General features: G+C 45.4%; 2 protein-coding genes across 2 annotated transcripts; both read left to right on the top strand.

The window, feature by feature from the left end:
- The first annotated feature begins 2,236 nt into the window (after positions 1–2,236).
- LOC122386405 (uncharacterized transmembrane protein DDB_G0289901-like) lies at positions 2,237–4,101 on the top strand. Its single transcript, XM_043375575.1, has 2 exons — positions 2,237–2,378; positions 2,672–4,101. The coding sequence occupies exon 2, from the start codon at positions 2,673–2,675 to the stop codon at positions 3,846–3,848; it is 1,176 nt and encodes a 391-aa protein (XP_043231510.1). The 5' UTR covers positions 2,237–2,378; position 2,672; the 3' UTR covers positions 3,849–4,101.
- Positions 4,102–19,153: 15,052 nt separating this feature from the next.
- LOC122386421 (endocuticle structural glycoprotein SgAbd-2-like) lies at positions 19,154–20,134 on the top strand. The gene is made up of 3 exons (XM_043375598.1): positions 19,154–19,197; positions 19,380–19,555; positions 19,742–20,134. The coding sequence occupies exons 1-3, from the start codon at positions 19,189–19,191 to the stop codon at positions 20,031–20,033; spliced, it is 477 nt and encodes a 158-aa protein (XP_043231533.1). The 5' UTR covers positions 19,154–19,188; the 3' UTR covers positions 20,034–20,134.
- Positions 20,135–22,849: the final 2,715 nt, after the last annotated feature.

Here is a 22,849-nt window from a genome sequence, read left to right as displayed (position 1 = left end):
CGTGAAAACGGCTATTGTCCTTTTACTATCGCAGCTAAGACTTTCGCCAAGCTTACCCACGGACCCAACTGGCGTTAACATCTTGAATAAATGCCAGTTGAAGTAGGTAAAACACCAATGCAAATTGATTTGTAATACATCAACGCTTATGGGTATGTTGCTGTAGCGACTTTTCTGTCCAGTGTTCAGACTGTTGCAGTTTGATGGCTTTTCAACGTGTTTATAGTTAACCCGGCAGTTGCTGGGGTATTTCGCCACCCACCGTTTGCTGGGGGGGGGGGGGGCGTTAAACGCCCCCAGCCGATAACTCGAGAACCAATAGGCGCAGCGAAACGCACGAGGCGGCAAACGAAAGAGCGCGACGAGACGCTTCAAATGAGTACTTTAAAGTTGATTTTTGAGGTCACAGGTCGGGTCAAGGTCAGGTCAAACACCTGAAATCGGGCTTTCAGTAGCATGGACTTCAGGACTTCGCAATGGGCGCCTCTCTTCATAAACTCTGTCCAAACGGTGCACAATCCATCATATAAGGCCTACAAGAGTGTCAGCTCCATGTAGGGGTCAGTCAAGCATAGGTCAGGGTCAAGGTCAGGTCAACCGGGTAGGCACATATCCCCGAAAATCAAAACTGATATTCGCAGCCTGTGACACATGTTTTATAGGTAATTTGGGGCGTAGAACACGATGGTGACATTCATTTTATCATATGTGTACGTGTTTGGCTCAAAAAGTTCAATTTAAGAAATGCATGTATCATGGTCGTGAAGTAGTCACGAAAAATTGCCAAGATTCAGTTCAAGATTATGGAAAATGCGAAACGATAATCAATAATCGAAGATAGCCATTTGATTGATCATGGTATTGGCAGTCTAATGGCGTTTACGGCATGTCTGTATGTCTATTCTGTGATTTTATATGATTTTTTGAACATTTGCCGTTTTTGGTCGAAAACTCAGAAATCATGACGTCACTAAAACCTCGATATCCCAAAAAATTTCCGACCGATGTTTTTGAAACTTTGTCACAATAAACTTCAATCAATTCCCTAAAGGTACCCAAAATTTGGCGCGCCTGCGGCGCGCCGTTTTTATGCTATGGCCCGGCGAAAAAAGTGGGGGCGTTAACGCCCCCCCAGCAACTCGCGGTTAACTGGAAATCCAAGAGCCAATGTATGACTCTCACCTTCACCAGTTCATTTCAGATATTCGAGTAAATTGACCGTCCATAACAAGAAAACAGTTACGGTCATGGGGAAACAACGCAGCGTCATAAGGAAACTACAATCCCATTTCCCTGCTGGAACACAGCAGGTGCATTGTATCAGAACAGGAAATGAAGCACGATAGATGAAGGGAAAAGGCAATAACGTGTTTGGATTGCTGGTCTTCACACTACTTTCCGCTAAGCGTGCAATTGCGTTTTCGACCAAGCAATGTAGGTACATACAGCATCTCTGCAAAACCTGTGACGTCATCAAGCATGGCAAGGCAATGAAGCCTTGACAGGTTTCACGCACCCTGCGTAGTTCTCTGCCAAGAATCATGCAATCTACTTACCTGGCGCTGCAGTTTTTGCCTAGAATTACCGCGTCACGCATGGTCTTTCTGGGGGAAAGGCGAGCGGCACAAATCATGCGTAGTGACGCAAGAAGTGCGTGCAAAGGAAACGTCAGTGAATCAGAGTCCGGCCTTGTTTCGGCTGGTGTTTCTGCTATCCAGTGCAAGACCATAATTGGTGAGAGCTTCGTGGGGAACATAATACCCATCGGCTCTTTCCTTGGAAAAGAAGTTCCAAATTGTCTACTCTGCCAAGCTCTTCCAGGCGCATGTCTTTTGATGTGCCATCAATTGCGACTGGAGTATTTGGGCACAAACAAGTTTTCCAATCGTAATTTAATGTTGAAAAAAGGTTAACCAAAAAATTCAATTCAAGGTATTGCAAGCGCGCAATACACTCAGTTTTCAAAAGTCATGTCTACTGAGATAAGTCCCTTGTTCTTCCGCGCCGGCGATCCAAATATCAGCCGGCATGCGGTTGTTGACGTCATGACTGCCGGTTTTTACGGCAATCACGGTGGCGTGCGGCGGTGCTGCGCCACAGAACAGGTTCGTGCTATTCGGCGACGGCGAGCGAGCAGGCTCCTGCACACCGCGCCGCCACAGGGGCCGCACCGCCGCCGACTGGACGGGATTCCCGAGTCGAGGGTGCCGGCACAGGAGCTGCAGACGAGCAGTGGCGCACTGCAGACAGACGGCACGTCATCACACCGCAGCAGCTGACTGCGACCGCCCTATATAAACCGGACCGGCCGGGAAACTGCACCAGACACGTGCAATACTCAGCAGTGAAGCCACATCAGTAGCAGACTCAATCACCAGGTAAGCTGATTGAAGCAGGAAGGCTTAACGAGCAGCTTATGATTGATTATATAAACAATTGTCTTGGACTAAGATATTGAAACAACGTGTAGCCTATGTTGGCTTCAAAATTGTCGAAAAGGAATCTGAACATGATCGTTACACTAATAAAAAAGGAAAATTGATCAGCAGTTGCTTTTATATGACACCACAAGTTATCATTTTAGATGTTCATTATTATGAAGTAACTAGTTACTGCTTAAAATGGGATCGTTTGAGGAAATTTGTAACAATAATCTCGTTGTTGGTTCCAGAATGTTTCGTACGACGCTGGTGCTGTTGGCTGTGATGGCCTGCGTCCAGGCGCGGCCCCAGCTGCTGAATCAGGGCGTACCCGTGAGTCCCAGCTCGTCTGGCACGGCCAACAGTGGCATCACCAAGGGCGAGACCGTCCTGCCAACTGGTGGAGTGTCTACTCTCGTCCAGCAGCAGGCCGCCACCGGAGGACAGGCGGCCAGCGGAGGCTCCAACATCGGCTCTGCCTCCGGCAACACCCAGAGCCAGACGGGTCTCCTGGGAACCAGCAGCTCTTCCAACACGAACGCCCAGTCTGTGCAGAACGCAGGCCCGACGTTTGGCAACTTTGGAGGAGGTTTTGTCATGCCGTCTTTCCCGGCTATCCCTGGCTTCGGTACCGGTAGCGCTCAAGGCCAGTCAGGCAGCAACATCGTGAAGGGGGAAACCATCGGACCTCACGGCGGCTCGACAAACATCGTCCAGCAACAGTCGGGCACCGGAGGACAGGCTTCCAACGGCGGATTCAACGTCGGCACAGCCTCCGGCAACACCCAGAGCCAGACGGGTCTTCTCGGTACCAGCAGCTCGTCCAACACCAACGCCCAGTCGCAGCAGGGATCTCTTCCAGGTTTCGGCACCTTTGGAGGCGCCTTCCCTGCTGTTCCACCCTTCCCAGGTTTTGGCCAAGGAAGTGCTCAGGGTCAGGCTGGCAGCAGCGTCATCAAGGGAGAAACCATTAACCCATTCGGAGGCTCGTCCACCGTTGTCCAGCAACAAGCTAGCACCGGCGGTCAGGCGGCCAACGGCGGCGTCAACGTCGGTTCTGCCTCCAGCAACAACCAGAACCTAAACACTCCCCTTGGCAGCAGCAGCTCCTCCAACACCAACTCTCAGTCCTCGCAGTTCACCAACCCTGGTTTCGGAGGAGTCCCGGGTCTGCCGGGCCTTCCAGTGATACCCGGTTTTGGCTCGGCCACCGGTACCGCTGGCAGCCAGCTGACCCAGGGCAAGACTACCGGACCGGACGGAAGCCAGACCACCATCACCCAGCTGGGCTCTTCGGCCGGTGGCAGCGCCTCCAACGGCGGCAGCAGCGTCAACCAGGCCTCCGGCAGCACGTCCAGCATTGACGGCGTCTCTGGCTCGCAGACCCAGTCCAACTTGAACTCGCAGTCCGTTCAGACCGGGCGGTGAACAGTAAAGTCTTTCATTCATGCACCTGTCTTAGTGATTCGTACATGGTCTTTGGCCTTCTAGCAATGGGATTTTCCATCGAGGTTGGAGGGCATCATACTCTAGTACGACGAGGCGATGTTGCACTGTTTTAGTGCTCGTATGTGTTCGTTAAATGCGTCCTTGCGTTAATGGCGCGATTGTCGTTGCATGTGATACGTACTGCGTTATACGCATGCTGCAATGACCCAATACACTGAAAGTTGTGCAGAAATAGCTTCTTCAGCGGTGAGGTAAATCAGTTTTTTTTTTTAAACCAGTAAGACGCTTTTGTGGGTAACCAACGAGAGAACGGGACAGTGAGCCGTGAGGCCTGCACGTGTGCAAGTGCGAAGGTGTAGTTCCAACTAGAGATGTCAATCGGATACCAACTTTTTGGTATACCGATACCAAACCGATACCAACTTGGTATTTGGTATTTCAATCGTAATGTGTTTGGTATTTTGTTGGTGTCATAAGCCCTCACTAATGTATAAGAGGCTAAGAAATCGGTAAAAAGTTGGTATTTCCCTCAGTTTCCCAAGTTGGTTTGGTTTCGGTATTTTCCCGTGGTTTTGGTTGGTATTTGGTTTGGTATCGGTATTCCGATTTTCCGTAATTGACATCACTAGTTCCAACACCCAGCTAACTGTTCTCTAGCGGCGAGTTAAATTTGTACGCTATTGGCCCAGCCATTCTCATAATGTGGAAGCAGCACCTTGCACTTGCGTATGCGTGCAAACTGGGTCCACTCCCAACTGACAATTGATGTTTGTCCTATGGATTATTATGGGTGACAAGATCACGTGAAGGCGATGCCAAGGTATGGGCAACACGCTCGTTTTTTCTGCGAAGCTTGAGCTCGATCAGGGGTTGATCGTCTTGGGAATGGTTTCCCCATAAGTCAGTCGCCGTAAATAGTTTTTTTCTTCGGAGGAGGCTTTGATCACGAGACTTTTCAGCCAAGCGCTGGAAATGCTTCATTTTGCAATCAACAGTTCAGCTTATCTCATCAGTAACCTGCTCTTCTCTCTCTCTCTCTCTCTCTCTCTCTCTCTCTCTCTCTCTCTCTCTCTCTCTCTCTCTCTCTCTCTCTCTCTCTCTCTCTCTCTCTCTCTCTCTCTCTCTCTCTCTCTCTCTCTCTCTCTCTCTCTCTCTCTCTCTCTCTCTCTCTCTCTCTCTCTCTCTCTCTCTCTCTCTCTCTCTCTCTCTCTCTTTCTCTCTCTCTCTCTCTCTCTCTTTCTCTCTCTCTCTCTCTCTCTCTCTCTCTCTCTCTCTCTCTCTCTCTCTCTCTCTCTCTCTCTCTCTCTCTCTCTCTCTCTCTCTCTCTCTCTCTTTTCTACGATGTAACTCTATTAGTGGTGTTAATTTCAGAAAACGTATGTCCAATGTCCGTCCAATGTCCAATGCTTACGTCGACTGTCCGTCCAAAAATGTCCAAGCCAGCCATCTGTCCAAATATGTCCGACGTTTACGCAATAGTTTACATTCAACACCGTTATCTAATTTGCTTTTAATGTATCGTTACCAGCTCAAAAGTGTTAATTATATCGAAAGCTGAGCTTTCTAACAGCCAATCAATGTGAAACAAGATTACTTTTAAAAATGTTGAGGTGTAGCAAGCGATTGTCCAAAGTTGTCCAAAGCCTGCTGTCATTGTCCAACCGAACTCCGAAGTGGACATTGGAAAAAAATCACAATTCCGAAGATTCAAGTTCCGATTGACACCACTAGTAACTATGTATACTAACTATGTATACTAACTATGTAACTATGTACTATGTATACTCTTTGGATTTTGCCTCGCAAACATACATTGTTTCAACTCCAAGGCTGAATGAAAAAAGTACTACGATGCTATTATATTGTGAGGAAAGGAGAGTGACGTCATAATGATAATAGGGACGAAGCAGTGCAGTGCCGGGTAATGCCTTAGGAGATATTACAGGCAATTGTAAGCCAAATACTTTTAACCCTCGCCGGCCGAGGGGGGGGGGGGTGCCGCCCCCCCCATAGGGTTTTTTCGCGATAGCTCCAAACACGCTGGCGATAGAGAGCTGAAACTTGGCATACCTGACCTTTGATCCAAGCCGCATCTTTTGACACCAACCGCATTTTTGGGTCAGGTCAGGTCACTGACCTATGACGTCATAAGTGAACCTCTGCACGGTCTTCAGATGTCGCAACTTCGCAACGCCCTCACTGCCAGAGGAGATGTCACAGGGAAATGAAACTTGCAGGATCTAGTATCCATTATGAGTCTCACAACTTGTATATCTCGGATTTTTCCTAAATGTCATATGAGGTCAGGTCATTTTCGTGACCTCACCATTATAAGTCAATGGGGAAAAATGAAAACTGCTATTCTGGCGCCGGGAACGATCTCCAACTATCTCAAGCACACAGAATCGTGATTTGATGCACTCCTTGCAAAGTTAGATGCGTCACTTTTGCAATGTTGACCTTGCGTGACGTCATTTATGACGTCATCAAGGTCATATTAGTTTTTCGTCAATAACTCTTGATCAAATTGAGCTAGCGAGTCGAGAAAGCCACCAATGGACTCAGGAAGACCTGCCGAATCGAATGATATGCAATATGACCTCTTTTGACCAACTTCGTGACCTGGGGGTGCTGACCTGACCTTGACCTGAGGTCAACACCCAAAGTTGACCTGACCCGGACAAAAAGTATATCATTCGACGCACCTGAGCGAGGCGAACACGATGCTGCCAAAATCGCGGCTCTGCGGCCGTTTTTTGCGAAGTTATTCACCAAAAACTGAACCGTACCCTGGGGCACTTGACCTGACCTCAGAGGTCACCGGTTGACCTAGGACCTTAAAATCGGGGTACCAATCTCTGCGTCTCGTAATGGCACACACGCTCGTTTTTTCCGCGACGCGCTAGCTCCACCAGGGGCGAAACGGCGAGGGGGGGGGGTCGTACCCGCCCCCCCCCCCCTCGGCCGGCGCGTATGTAGAAAACCAATAGGTCCGGCGAGGGTTAAGTTAGCCTGAAGCCTGATGCATAACAACTTATCCTAAAAACATTTGACTTATCATTGCTTGCTATCTATACACGAAAGTAATTTTTCCTTATCCCCCGGTAGGCAAAAATCAGTAGGTAGTTTTAGGTGAGGTTTGGTTATGTTCTGATCTGACCATTCTGCTCTTTATGTATTCGCCATCGCAGCCAATCTTTCCCTTTTACCATTTTTCGATTTTTACACGTTTTGGACAAGCAAAGAAATGTCAAAGAGGGTGTTTGAAAAAAAAACGTACTGACGAAAATATACACTGGCGAAAAAAAAAAATGTACAGATGAACAAATTGCGAGACAATTCATTCAGACGAAAATCTGCGGACGAAAATTTGTCCGACGAAAATCTGCTAGACGAAAAAATGTCATGAAATCTTGCATGCCCATATCAGAGAACTGGATCCGGTTATCATCACTGCACTGCGCACAGAGAATGGTCTCGAGACTTTTTACCGGTTTCCACACAGTTCCACGTCTGAGCGGTCACAGAAAACTGTTGCGATTGCTTAGGCTGAATATCTGGATTGAAAGCAGGAGCTCCACCACGGGATTTGGGGAGGAGGATGGTCGCGGAGTTCCAGACCCTCCCCCTCTCCCCCTTCCCAATAAATTAACTTCCGTAATGTAGCCTCATGTATAGGGTTGTACATTTTTGGGTTGGGCCCCTCATGCTGAAACCTTGGCGGAGCCCGTGGTTGAAAGTCTTTGAAACTTGAAAGCATGTTGGTCGCCTGAAATTGACTCAAAATAAGCCCTGTTATCATTATTCTAGTTTTCGAACTATTTTCACTTTTTGGAAATAAGAATGGTTACCAAGCACTAAGCAGTGAGTGTACCGTGCATTGGACAGGCTCTCGCATGCAATCTCCAGACTGCGGGAAGAGTCTGTTTCAGCCTTTAGACGGCAGAGTAGGATAGGAGTTACTGGATCTTCTATGGCCCTCCACCTCCCTTGCTGTATTCCCGTGGGCGGCAGACCAAGACCGGGTCCTTCAGCTGTGGCTCATCGGACGTCATCAAGGTCAACAGAGCGTCGAACCTGGCCGAGTGGCCGGACACGCCGGCAGGAATTCGGTGGCCGGCTGCAGACCCGGCCAGCGGTGGGACAGGTACCTGCAGCAGGGAGCAGTTCAGCGGAACGCAGCCCTGGAGACAATCCGGTTTTCTGTCCAATTCCAACAGCAGCGCACCGCAAAGAACATCATAGTCGCATAGTGATTGCCCAACGTGTGCTGAGTTTTTTTTAGCTGTGCGATCGTTGATCGCAGACCAGAACGTCTTGGTGAATAAGGACGTAAATCACTTGTTTGCAAGCTGTTGTTTATCGTAATTGGTGGGCAAAACATAGGTTTACCTGCAATTTCACCCATTTGGACATGAAACAATACTATCTAATGTTTGCCTATTTAGAAACTTGCCAACATCTAAGCTAATAATGTTTGCCCCATGACTTATGGTAGGTGTCAAGTCTAGGTCACGAGTAGACGTTATCACTGACGTTGACGTTTGATGAATGCGGTTGCTACTTGCTTTAGTTTATGACCTTTTATGCTAGTTTTGGCAGAACGTTTTGGATTTAGCAATTATTTGAGCAGTAGGAACTCTAATTGTTTATAGTGACAATTTGTCCTAGCTTTTTTAGTCCATGTCATATGTGGCGAAGTTAGCAATCTTGACTTGCGCCTACTTACATAGAGCGAGATACGGATAGTCGACCTGACGTAACCCATAATGCAGTAACGCGTCATCTTTGAACAAATCAAATTCAAAATTCCATAGAGAGCAGCGACTGTCGCCACAAACATGAGTGGTTGTCGCCACAAACACGGCGGACTGCTGCATAAGCATGAGTGGCTATCGCCACAAACAGGAGGAACTGTCGTCACAAACAGCAGGAACTGTCGTCACAAACAGTGCCGACTGTCGTCTCAAGAAGAGGTACTCTCGTCACAAACAGGAGCGACTGTCGCCGCAAACAGGAGGGATTGTCGCCACAAACAGGAAGAATTGTCGCCGCAAACAGGAGGGATTGTCGCCACAAACAGGAATAACTGTCGTCACAAACAGGAGCGACTTTTGCCACAAACAGGAGTGACCGTCGCAGCGTCACCGCAAACAGGAGGGCCTGTCGCCACAAACATCATAGTGGCTGTCGCCACTCGATTAGCTACCTGCCCATAGATGCTGGTACCAGACAACTACAACTCTTCATGACACGTGTAGCCTGGAGGGCATGCATGACATACCCAGGTCATATGCCGTATGAGTGCATGACCAGACTGACACAGGATGATCACGGCAAATTAATCATGCAGATCCCACCTGCCCTGCCCTCTACCGCAGGCAAAAGGTGCTCAGATGGCGCTGCCATCTTCGGTTGGCGGCCACGAGTCCGCTCCCTCCCCCCCCCCCCCCCACACACCGAGTGATGGAGGCATTCGCTTAGTCCGTGTCCACTGTCCATGTGAAACTCTTATAGCGGTTTTCCTGGCCAATACTATGTGCAGTGTAAAATATGCCAATGCACATTTTTTTCTTATTACATGGAATTTGTTTTGTCATAGATAACATGAATCAATTGTTATTTATTAACATGAATGTTATTTGTTATTTGTTAACATGAATCAATTGTTAACATGAATAAATTGTTGATTCATGTTATCTATGGTTTTGTTATTAGGTACTTCTTACTCTTTGCATCAGTAACAATTTTTACATAATATGGAATGGTTTGAGATCAAGGTAAAAAATTATGATAATCAAGACAGCCCGGATTTAGCCCAGATTCGGGACACCTCAGATCAAGCTGAAGCTTACACAATATAAAAATAAAAATATAATAGTAATTAGATATGTTGCTTTTCCACTAAAATACAACTTATGATGCGAATGAGGATATATGTAACCAGGGTTTGCTATTCTGCGGGATGAATGTCAGATCGCCATGGTAAACGTTTAATCCTGAGTGTAATGAGTAATGAAGCGATTTTGTAATGAAACGACTTTGCATCAATTACTTTGTGAAAACTGATGATCATCCTGCCCATGTCAAGCATCCCTCTCTCTCTCTCTCTCTCTCTCTCTCTCTCTCTCTCTCTCTCTCTCTCTCTCTCTCTCTCTCTCTCTCTCTCTCTCTCTCTCTCTCTCTCTCTCCCTCTCTCTCTCTCCCTCCCTCTCTCTCTCTCTCTCTCTCTCTCTCTCTCTCTCTCTCTCTCTCTCTCTCTCTCTCTCTCTCTCTCTCTCTCTCTCTCTCTCTCTCTCTCTCTGCCCAGCCCAGCGATGCCACGAGGCTGTGTCATTGGACACCGGCTGACTGACTCGTCGTTGGCGAGCGAACCATGAAGCGAGTGTGAAGCGAGGGAGCCCAGAGGCAAGTGAGCAGTCAGGAACCTCAGTTCTCAGGTGGCATGGTGCGGGGAAGCGTCTCAGGAGTGGTCGGCGATGGTGTGGTGAAGCCTGAAAGTGTTACACTTGGACAGAATGGGTGTACTCAGAAAGTGAGGTGTTTTGTGTTGTGTCGGGGTGACAAGTGAAGTGGACCTTTTATGCTTAGATTGTTGAGCGGAATCACAAGCCTGAGTTTGATTCTAAAAAGGTTGTCATTTGTGATTGCCTCACTTTGTAATAATTTTGTAACGTAATGATGTATGCATTAGAGGTCGTTGGGATTTCATCGGGAACGTTCAGCGTGTGCGGGACCAGGCCGGACTCTTGCCTCTGGTCTCATCTAGCCATCATGGGAGCCTGAGTGACACAGCTGGACGCTGTTGTGTGATGATCAACTCAATATGGTGGTGCCGAGCCAGCCGTCATCGGTAAGTACTCAGCTCTGTGGGGATACCATGTCGCTGCTGAACCTTCTGGGTATGTCAACTGACGGGGCTTTGGATGATTCTATCCACCTTCATATCTCGAGAAACGACTTCGATACAGAAAACGGCATGTCATTTCTTTGAACCTCAGGTACATAGATCATTCATTTTGTAATTTGCAATGTAGGGATCAGGGGGAAAAGATGTCCGTTGCGCGACATTTTTGAATGAGGACTCAAGCCGTATGGATATGCTGTTTATGGGCCATGTTGGTAATTACTGTCGCCGGTCGCTGCGTGTCGTGACGGCGCACACACTTTTTGCGGAATTCCATTTAATTAGTGGCTACGCGATGAGGAGGCTATACTCACTCCCCCTACCAGCCATTACGAAGAAAACCAATTGGTCCGACGAGGATTACACGTGTCATTATTTTTATTGCCTTTGGAGCGGGGACTGCATTTTTTCGTTTTGCTTGGAAGTAGGCGGGTTTTGGGGATGGAGCTGGAGACAAACGTTCACCACGGTATTGTCGACGGCTGGCGCCACTCTCGTTATTCAGTTGATCTTTGTTCGGTCACCGTTTTTCTCGCGGACCACGCCACACGTTTGTTTGCTAATTGCTGTCCAGCCACGCCGTGGTTGGCTTCAAACAATTATTGGTATCCGAAAACTGGCATTCCCAATTAGGCTTTTGCGATTTTTGTCAACTGGGGTTTCTGCAGCCGGTTTACGTGGGTTTGAACCAGTGACTAAATCTTTCTTAACACTCTGTCAAGCGTCAAGCCTACTTATCATTGTACTTCGAATTGTTAACCTTCCAGGCGGTGGGGGGGGCATTTTTGCCCCCCTTTAGTTTTTTTTTTCAATATATCTCGAGAACTGCTGCGCCGATCGTCACCAAACTTTCAGTACCCTCCCGGGAGCAGCTAGCGCACATGGTGACCAAAAATTTGTCCAAAGGCTCTGATAGGTTGGCCGCTAATGACGTCAGCGTGACGTCATTTTTGTCATTTTCGACCCAAAAAAGGTTTCGCGGGAAGAGCTGTCAGGCCTACAGCTTTAGAGATACAGAAAAATGTTGCGACATAAAAGGTGTGGAATCAAAAGGGCTACAAAACTGCTGTTTCGGTTTTTCAAATTTTTTGGATTTTGACCCCCAAAAATAAAAAAATAGATTTTTTAATATAATAGCCAAAAAATCAAAAACGTTTTTTGAATTTCGAAAAAAAAAACGGAGTATATGTGATAGTCCCTACGGCCTTCTATCAACATACCAAATTTGAGATCGATACTTCTTTTTTTTTTTGCCAAGTTATAGCGAAAAAAACTTCAAAATTGATGACCTCAAATTTTCAAACCCAATTTTTAGCAATTCTACACCTTTTTAGGCGCAATTTCAAAAAGTGAAAGACCATATTCAAAAAGTTGAAGTTCGATTTCAAAAAGCTTAACACCAATTTCAAAGAGCTTAAGTCCAATTTCAAAAAACTTAAATCCATTTTCAAATAAGTGAAGTCCAATTTCAAAAAGATAAAATACAATTTCAAACGAGTTGTTGAGTGATGCAATAAGAGATAATATAATCTTTTTATGCCATAGCAAACATGATGATATGTTAGATTCACTCGATGAAAGATGTAGGATAACGATTGGTATCATAATTATTTTGTCGTTAACCCTCGCCGGCACAGGGGGGGGGGAGGTTGATGCACCCCTCTAAGGTTTTTCGCGAATAACTCACGTGGAAAGCGGCCGATTGCGACGAAACTTTCAGTACCCTCGCATTGATCAATTCTACACCTACCCTGTAAATTTCATGACCCTGACTCAAATGACCTTTGACCTGTGACCTACTTTCCGAGACCATGTTTGGCCGGAATCGCGATTCGGCGTATGTCGGCTCGCATTAGCTGCGCGTTTGCAAGCTTTCCGTGGTTTCAAACGTTCAAACATGTGATTTGATGCTGCTCCAAAGCATTTGGGTAGATGTCAAGGTCACTTGAAGGTCAGGCTAGGTCATAACCTTTGTTGACCTCGGTTCACTTTTTTGGGTTTTACATTCTTCTAGGCTAGTTTTTTTAGCTGAATTCGAAGTTAGCAACCATTTGAACATTTGAGCCAACCACAGTATGTTGCACGTTCTTTTTTTGCGATTATATTGCACGTTCTTTTGTATGAAGCCGTTTACCTCAACATACTCCTGGCTATTGTGAGTCATTTGAAAAGTTCACTTGCAAGCTGCATATCCATCGTTTACATGGAAATGACGGTCTAAAAACTAAATGTTACTAAATGTAATAGTTCATAGCATATCATTTGAAATAGTATTTTATCTTTTTGAAATTGGACTTCATTTATTTGAAAATGGACTTAACTTATTTGAAATTGGACTTAAAGTTTTTGAAATTGGTGTTAGGCTTTTTGAAATTGAACTTCAACTTTTTGAATTTGGCCTTCAACTTTTTGAAATTGCGCCTAAAAAGGTGTAGACCTCGTAGCGCAAAACAAAGACCACCATTAGACTCCCCGTGACGAGCTGCATCGAATCGATAGGGGAGAGTGGGGTAATTTGGCCGGTGGTGTAAATTGGCCGCCCCCACCTGTACGATGTCTACTAAAAGTGAGTGAAATAACTCTAGTCTCTATTCATTTGTCATGGGTAGAAATAACTGGAGGACAAATGTCAAAACTTTGCCCCTCGTAGTTTTATTCAAAATTAATAAAACGTTAATTTCATTAGAAAATGGCAACTTTTACTTCTGTTTACAAAGTTGTATAACATGTAGTGTTTGGGCTACAAACGAATTCAGACATTATAGCGCCATTCTTGGGGGTGATCAGCGGTTCCAAGAGCAATTTTATCTAATTCCGTATAGCCGTGATTACTTTATAGACAAAAATTTTCAGAATGGCAATATGGGGTTATTTGGCCGGGACTAGCGGGGCAACTTGGCCGGTGCGCTCATGGTCACTATGCTGGGACGGCCGAGTTTTCATGGTCAATTGTACCATAAATGACATGATTCATGACCAACTTTGACTACTTCGATGCCTTACTTTCGATTGGTCAACTGTAAGAGCATGTGACGTCATCAAAGGTTACCAAACGTTTTTTGCTAATAAATCCTTACATAAAAATGGTACAGCCGCACAAATAGTCTCATTCTGTTCAGCTCGCCAAGGCGCATCGAATGATATGCATGATGACCTTGAAATCACGTAACCTTGAGGTCAAGCGCCCTGATGCAGCGTGACCTGAGGTCAACCTTTGACCTTGACTTCTCAAGGTCAACACATATATCTTTCGATGCGGACTGACGAGAGAATTACGATGGTACTCGAAGTTTTGGCCTAGCTTGATTAATTCAAAAGTTATTCGTAAAAAACTGTGATCGCATCCAGGGTTGTATACCAATCAAGTCGATTGAATTGATTGATTTGTTTCAACGCGTATTTTGAGTTGATTGGATTGAGTCGATTGACTTTTCGAGATGACTGGTTGACTGACTCGTTTGACTTTAGCGACTGGTTGACTGATTTGATTCCTGAAAATTAGAGTGACTCGTATGATTGAGTCGATTGAAAGGAAAGTTCAAATAACTTTTAGTTGACGAAAAATAATGACACCAATTGATGACATCAAAGATCACAAAACTACACTGAAAACTGCTTGTCATCACAACTGCAATATGGGGTAGATGGCCAAATAAAGAACAGGGCCTAAACATGAACAGCCAACTTTGACTTTCAACTCAAACTGCAATAACTGCACCAATCCTGGTGATAGAACCTGGCGATGCACCTACCTACCTTTCTGCACTCAGCAGGAAACGCTTTTTTAATCCAGATGATAAAGTGCAAGGCCCTATATACTAATAAAGTGTGATTAATTAATAATTCACATCTCCACATCTCAGAAACAACCCACTGAACTCTATAAATATCTGAAACCCCTACAAAAATAACTGAAACAAAAGCGCCGTTTTCGTCTCGCTATTTACGTTTACGTGCCTAATTAATAGCTAATTTGCTGCATTGTTTAATTTGCAGCAGAACGTTTGTTGATTCTTTTCTCTTGAGAGCCTAAGCATAACATATTTAATATATTTCATTTTCCTTGAAATTTTTACCGAATATTATCAAGTGGTTTTATTACAAATAAAATAATAACTAAAACGAAATTGGTGTTGTACAAACGATTTATTTTATGATGATCTACCATACTACATGATAATCAATGACGTCATCTTACCAAAAAATCAAAAGAGGTAGAATAAGGATTTATAAAAGCTTAGCATACTTACCTATTGGCAAAACGTTTTCATGCAGTCGCACCGTGCCGTTTTCGCGTTTTAATTTTCCTCGTTCCCACTTCCTTTGTCCTTAACTTATACTGTGGTTCCAGAGTTCCTGTCCTCTCCATTTTCTTTTAAATATATTTTTAATCCTCATCCCTATCCCCCAGTCCTAACAGTTTCAAATTGTATTGCAATAAAATTCAAACACAAATGTTTTGAATTCTTCACATAGGTACCTAACATTGACATGCCACGTCCAGACTCGTGGACCGCTAAATACTTCAAATATCTTCCTTCCCAATCTGACAACATCCCACGTCTCAAATGCACATTGTGTGGAAATATTTTTTTTCAGGCTGCCCGTCAGTCTCTGTCTAACCAAAACCGTCACATACAGCCACAGGTAAGATATTTATTTCTATTTCCCTATGGTTAATATATTATTGATGCATATAATCCATTGAAATAGACATGGTGTAGGGTAAATGGCCAAATTACGAACACTGCCAAAATCCGAGCAGCCAACTTTCAACTGCAATATCTGATATTTAGTGTAAATGGAGTTGGACTATGGCCAAAATTAAATTGACAACTTTTAGGAGAAAGGTGGTGATTTGGGTTAAGGGGCGAGTCAACTACTGGGTTATTTTGCACCCATTAAAGGAAATAGTTCACTTTTTAACATGGGTTTTGAACTGGAATAGCAGTTCCGTAGCTTGGGCTGAGACGAGCATAAATCAGGAGCTTTTACAGCCCAACGATCACCCTAGGCAAAGATATTCTATTTCTCGTCCCGAAAAAGGTGTATTGCGTTGAGGATGTGTGCCTTGCATATATTCGCATCCAGTATGAAAAGAGCATGGGTCCCGAAAATTCTTCAGAAACTAGTGAAATTATCTACGAGAACTCAAGAGAAATTATCGTACTGATCAATAAGGACATTCAGCAGCAGCAGATCGCCCAAATGCCGGTGGCCGCGATAATTTCTCTAGTTTCTGAAGAATTTTCGGAACCCATGCTCTTTTCATACTGGATCGCCTGTGCCTTACAGAAACTGAAAAGGTCTTCTTATATCAAAATATAGAAAATAATATTTTGTTATAAATAGGTTTTATTTTCTTTGCTGATCATTTTGAACATAAAAAATCATAAATCCATTGCAAAAAAAATAATTTCGTGAAAGTGAACTATTTCCTTTAAATGAAACTTCTGCTCCAATTCTACCAGTTGAACCTCAATATCATGATCCACCTGTCCATCACTAGGTATCCTTCCTTATTACATAGAAACTTTGAATGGCATGGCAATTTATAATTTTAATTGACAATATTTTTGTTTCTTCTGTAGGTAGGTAGGTAGGTAGGTAGGTAGGTACACCAGACTGCTATGGACACTTTTCCAAGTTGGTGGGGCAAAAAACCTAATGTATGTCTTGGTTTGAGTCGTTTGATTGAGTTGATTGATTCCTTTAATTGTTGCGTTTGAGTCGATTGAATCAATTCCCGAAAACTGCTCTGACTTGATTGATTTGATTGGTTTCCCAAATTTGTCGTGATTGAATTGATTGCTATTGACTGAGTCGTATACAACCCTATATCGCATCTAGAGCCGCTGATTTGGCTATTTTGACCCCTGTGACCCCTGAGTCAACCTCCAAAATGCGGCAAATGCGTCATAGGACACACGTCATTGCTGAATCTGAAGCTGACTCGCAATATAACAGAAAATCCCGACCGCAAACTAACACCGGCCAAATTGCCCCACACCCCCGGCCAAATAACCCTGTTAGTGAGGCAATTTGGCCGCCTTGCAGACCTTTGTAATGCGTCACAATTTCAATATAAGTAATTACTCTATCATTTCAAGTTCACTGTCCAGTGAAGTAAAATGAATGCGACACCTGCCAGCGTTGAGAAAATGCAGAAATGTGTCGTCAATTTTAAGTTATATCGTTTTCTAAAAAAAGCGGCCAAATTACCCCACTCTCCCCTACCCATTTAATGCAAAAATATCAACTTTGAAATTTGACGTTTTTTGACCTGACCTTGACCTGACCTCCACCAGGAAGTGACCTAAACCGTACCTGATGGTCTTATAACCAACACCATTGAGTTGGAAATGAAAAACTGGCCATAAAACATGCATCGCATAACCTTAGTAAAGTTGGGCTCATGTGGTGACCCATGTTGACCTTTGGTGACCTGACCTGTGACCTGACCTGGTATGACCAGTGACCTCTAATAGCAACATATGTACTAGACAACTGACGCCTTATCGCTGATTTTCGACAAAATGCGTTTTACTCGGTGTTATAGCGCTTTCCCTAGAAGCCCCGTGAACGGTGAAACATTTTATCTTTGACCTGACCTGTGACGTCATCGGTGACGCCGAGGTCAATGAAATTTCGTTTGCTTCGACAAATTTGACAGGGCTATTGAACGCCGTTTGAATTTTCCGGATCCGTCCAGTAGTTTCGGAGATACGGGGGGGGGGGAAATGCCCCCCCACCGCGCGGAAGGTGGCTGGTAGGCCCACCGCCTGCCGGGTTAATGTACGAGTATGCACTTGTGACAACGCATTTTCAAGTCTGCTTGCCTTGGATACCCGAGCGTTGCTAGCGAGGGCTATCTGTGTTTTAGATTATGCCGTTCTTTTTGCACCACTCCCGGATCTGCGGGATGCAAATTCTCAGAACCTTCCCCGCGGGGTGAATCAGCTGATGAGGCGATGGCAACGGGACACGTGAGATGAGACGAGGAACGAGGACCGAGCCGCACCTTGCCCCGGGATTTATCAGCGCCGCTCGGACAGAGTTCATAGCTCTGTAGTCCTTAGTAGTGATGTCAATGACGGAAAATCGGAATACCGATACCAAACCAAATGCCAACCAAAACCGTGGAGAAATACCAAAACCAAACCAACTTGAGAACATGAGGAAATACCAACTTTTTACCGATTTCTTAGCCTCTTAAGGGTTCATGATACCAACAAAATACCAAAAACATTAAGATTGAAATACCAAATACCGAGTTTGTATCGGTTTGGTATCGGTATACCAAAAAGTTGACAGTTTGACGTCACTATCACTTTTAATTTTTAGTCCCATTTCCTATATGAAACCGATTACATATGATTTGAGATCTTACAACTTGCTGTTAATTTCATCCCTCTTCGTAATATTGCTCGGCACGGATGGAGCGAAGCTGCGATGTTTTTGGACAGGGCAGATGTTTACTTGTTGCCTTATAGTTGAGTGATATGATCTGACCAGAAAATGTGGTTGTCGTCACATGATCCGATTTGAATCAAATGCCAGGTACGCCAGCTATCAGCTGTCAATAGTTTGTCGTTAACCATCGCCCTGGCAGGGTTTGGGGGATCGATGCGACCTCCCCCCCCCCCAGGGTTTTTCAAATAAAGCGTAAAAACGGCGAGCGCCGCCAAATTTTGCACAGCCTATGGGGCAGCCTTTTTAGATATGACCTGGAAATTTCAGGTCCGGATGACCTTGGTTCAGGTCACCAGGTTAGAAAAATCGGTACAAGGTAATGGACATTCCAATTTTCCTTGTCCAACTCACAACTTTCAGTGATTGCGGTTGATCGTCAACTTTTAAATGCTGAGACAGAATTGGATGATATAAAAATGAAATATGGTTATGCACTCGTCCTGCTGCGCTGGAGTTCGTCAACCTTAAAACCACCTCCTATAACATTCCAACAGTTCTCATCAAGTAACATTTAAGGTATTTCCGAACCCCTTTCCCATCTATGTTTTTTAAGCATCAGATTAGATCACTTGATATATCATATCACTCTAAATAGGGCAGATAGTCATGTTTAAACCTATTCATAAAAAGTGTGAACAATGAATACTCTATGTCGCTCTTCAACTATCGTGAGAACAGCATTTAGAACGGACACTAAGTTGATGGATATCTGAGGATCGCGCGTGGGACCGCTTGATGCTCATATCAAGTCATGCTGGAGACGGAACATTTCCAGTTATTTGTGACGGAAGGGGCAAGGCTAACTCTTCAGCTGGGCAAGGAGTGTTTGATGCAGATTGGCCAGTCGAGCCCGTTCCGTATATAAGCCCGGCGGAATGATGCTGAGGACACCATTCGTCAACTGCAGCTCACAGGACACACATCCTCAAATCATCAAACATGAAGCTGGTGAGTGGCGTGGATATGCAAAGCTTTGCGGTGTTGATTTGATACTTTTTCATCTTCTTTTCCATCATTTCCAACAATTACACGTCAAACGTTATGCTATCATCTCGCTTTATTTTGGTGAACAATAATCACACTCTCATAGTCAATCCTTATAACGAAACATCGCTTGTTGTGTTTTTCAGATTGTGTTCGCTGCAGTTTTGGCCACGGTCGCCGCCTCTGCTCCCCAGTACCAGCCCAGCTACTCTCCCCCGAGCCCTGCTCCATACACTCCCACTACCCAGAAATACGGACAGCAGGTCCCCCAGATCCTTTCTCAGCAGTTCGATCTCCGCCCCGACGGCTCCTACGACTCAAGGTAAGCGATTGGGAGTTATTGCATCAAGACCATCCATGTCCTAAAGTTCTAGTGATTTTCATGAGTTTTGAGGGTTTTTAAGCTTTACTCTGATGCTCTTCATATGGAGACGTCTCTGAAGGTAAGATGTGTTGAGTTAAACAACCTTTTGGTATTTTCTAACGTGGTGAACCTGTTTCATTACAGCTACCAGACGGAGAACGGCATTTCTGCCTCGGACTCTGGCCGGCTCGTGGCCGACTACGGCGGCCAGCCCAGCTACGCTCGCGAGGGACAGTACAGCTACACCGACGAGTACGGCGTCACCTACACCGTCACCTACACGGCCGGCGTGAACGGCTACCAGCCGCAGGGCGCCCACCTGCCCGTCCCGGTGCCCACCGAGTACCCGATCCCGCAGGTGCCGGTGGTGCCCCAGGGCGATTATCAGCCGGCCCCGGCCCCCAAGCCCGTCCAGCCCCAGTACCAGCCGTACTAGGGATGAGTCTGGGATAGACCATGGCAGATTGTTACCTGAGCTGATGTCTGTTTGTATGTCTGTGTTTCTTCCTGCATCGACCGTTCGTAATATACGAGCATTTGAAGCATGTTGTGTTATAAAGCTATTGCAACGAGAAAGTTATAACTTCTTAAGATGTTCGTTTTGCGATAGTTGGGAATTTCTGAATCGCCCTGGTCTTGGTCACAAGAAAAACGACCTCAAAGATAAGGTGGTATAGAAGAAGCCTTCAACTTTTTCCTTGACAGGATACCCACAGACGCTCAGTTCAATAAATGAACAGGGCACGTTAGCCTTTATTTTTGGCAGGAAGCTCCTTCGCTCCTTCACCAGGAAGGGCTAATGCCCTGTCCTAACAATAGCTCCTGTTGTAAGGACAGGGCAAAGAGATGGCTGTGCACACTACCGATGGAGCGCCGCAGCGGCAGAGACCGTCGTGGTGGTATAGCTAGCCGTCTCTCAAACTGTCACCACTGAGAGGGTGTACTAAGCAGTTCAAAAGGGGACTTCACCACCGGTTGTCTGGTGGGGTTGACCGCCAGCCAGGAACACAATTAATGGAAATGAAAATGCAGATGGTTGGCGCTGAGAAAGCATTGACTTATAAACAGGGTTTTGTGTTTGCATATTTGTTCATGAACAGTTCGTGAACAACGTTTGTGTATTGGTTTGTTTATTTGATAGTTAACAAAATCCTACATTCAAGGTCACATGTTCACTAACAATTCCTTGTTGACGAACAGTCCGTCAATGTTCATGAACGTTCTTGAACAATTCATCATTTCTGATATCTTTCGCGTTAGCATTATCATACAGTGGCACACACGTTTGCAGGCATATTTTGTGTAAAAAAAAAATATTTAGGTACTCAATCACATGGAATCGCCATTTACCTATAATACAGGGTGGACAGAAAAATATGTTCTGATTTTAACAGCCCGTCACATCAAATCGAGTAGTAATATCTCAAAATGAATTAGTGCATTTGAATCACCTTTTCTGGAAGTTTTATACCTGGTGTCATTCACACTCTTTCTCGCTCCTGGGCGTCCCCCACAGCACGTGTTCTGAGTAACCTCTTTTTCGCAGAATTTAGAGATATGTGTACCGCGCAACCTCCGAGATGAATTCAGCGCACAAATCGGGTGGATTCTACGTGCGACCTTCCAAATCGTCTTCATCACGTTCGGGAGACTCTCTGGGCTCATGGCTGGCACCTGTGATTTCATTAAACCCCACAGTTAAAAACCAGGGGCGTCGGGCCTGAGAAGAGGGTTGGCCATGAAATTTTGGCTTTTTTGACTGGTCACGTGCCCTCTAAAGTGCTCCTCCGGCCAGGAGAGGCCCGCTCTTTACGTGCTAGGTGGAGCCCCGTCTTTTTTTGGAAACAATTTAATCAGTTAAAACCTTCAGGGCTGCCACTATTTAACGCTAGAGCCTCTCCAGCACCCGAGCGTAGCGTTCCTTATTGACGGTGGCCGTGGTGCCTTTCAATGTTTCGAGGGAAACGGTCCGAATGAGCGGTAAAATCAACCCAGAACTGTCAAGTTTGGGCTTCATTCCCTCTGGGCACAACGTTATAGAGCCCTCTGCACAGTCTCACATTGACGTAATGATGTGTTATGTCCACCGCCTGTCTCATCGGACCGTTTTCCCTCGAAACATCGAAAGGCACCACGGTCACCGTCAACAAGGAACGCTACGCTCGGGTGCTGAGAAGGCTCGGGCGTTAGATAGTGACAGCTCTGGAGGGTGTAACTGAGTACACTGTTTCCAAAAAAGACGGGGCTCCATCTAGCACATAAAGAGCGAGCCTCTCCTGGCCGGAGGAACACTTTAGAGGGCACGTGACCAGTCAAAAAAGCCGAAATTTCATGGCCAGCCCTCTTCTCAGGCCCGACGCCCCTGGTTTTTATCTGTGGGGTTTAACCCTCGCCCGCACATGCCATTTTCCCATCCTAGAACGCACATGGGGGGAAGGGGTGGTTGCCACCCCCCCCCGCGCCATTTCGTTCCTGTTGGAGATAGAGCTTAGCAGTAAAGACCAAAAAGATTCTTTGGGAAGAGACGAATCCAATGATACCCAGTTTTACCTTCTCAGGTCAGTCATTGACCTTCCAGGTCAGGTCAAACTAAAAAATGTTGCTGTTTTGGGTCACCGTTGGATATCAAGTGTGCTGCTTATCAAATACCGATGACGATGCTGTTTTCTGGTGCCAAGCCAGCTAGAACCTCTTTGTCACACTACCCGACCAGAATGTTGCTGCTGAGGTCATTTCAGGTCAAGTTAGGTCAAGGTCAATTATATGTGTTTGTATGTCTGTGTGTGTCTGTGTGTATACTGATGTGTGCACCGATTGTTTTTGGGTCCATATTACATGAAATCATGATCTGAGAAGCTTTTACCAAAAATGCAGTCAAAAAACTTCAAAAAAAGTAAATTCAGCTTGCCTAAAAAGCAATTATCTTAGATGACCTAGGTTGACCTTGACCCTGACCTTGACCCCTGTACATCGTCGAACAACATGTTCCATGATAGGTGGGAGGTAAGACTGGCAAAAAAGGCCGAAATCAGGGTGTCAAAAGCTCATAAGGCCCATGGCAAACGCAAGATGTTGAGAATTGGCCATTTGGGTCATGACATGACCTGAAAAACAAGGTCATATCTCCGAAACCAAAAATCACAGAAACTTGAAATTTTCAGTGGACATCAAAAAAGGATAGAGGAGCAGCTATACGAAAAATCAGCCTTCTAGCTCTAAAAATGTGGAGTGCAGAGCAGAAAGACTACCTGG

The sequence above is a fragment of the Amphibalanus amphitrite genome, unplaced genomic scaffold (assembly GCF_019059575.1).
Source record: "Amphibalanus amphitrite isolate SeventyFive unplaced genomic scaffold, NRLGWU_Aamphi_draft 000250F_arrow, whole genome shotgun sequence".
NCBI classification, from domain to species: Eukaryota; Metazoa; Arthropoda; class Thecostraca; order Balanomorpha; family Balanidae; genus Amphibalanus; species Amphibalanus amphitrite.
Note: the sequence above shows the minus strand (reverse complement) of the source record. Positions and strands in the feature narration are given on the sequence as shown.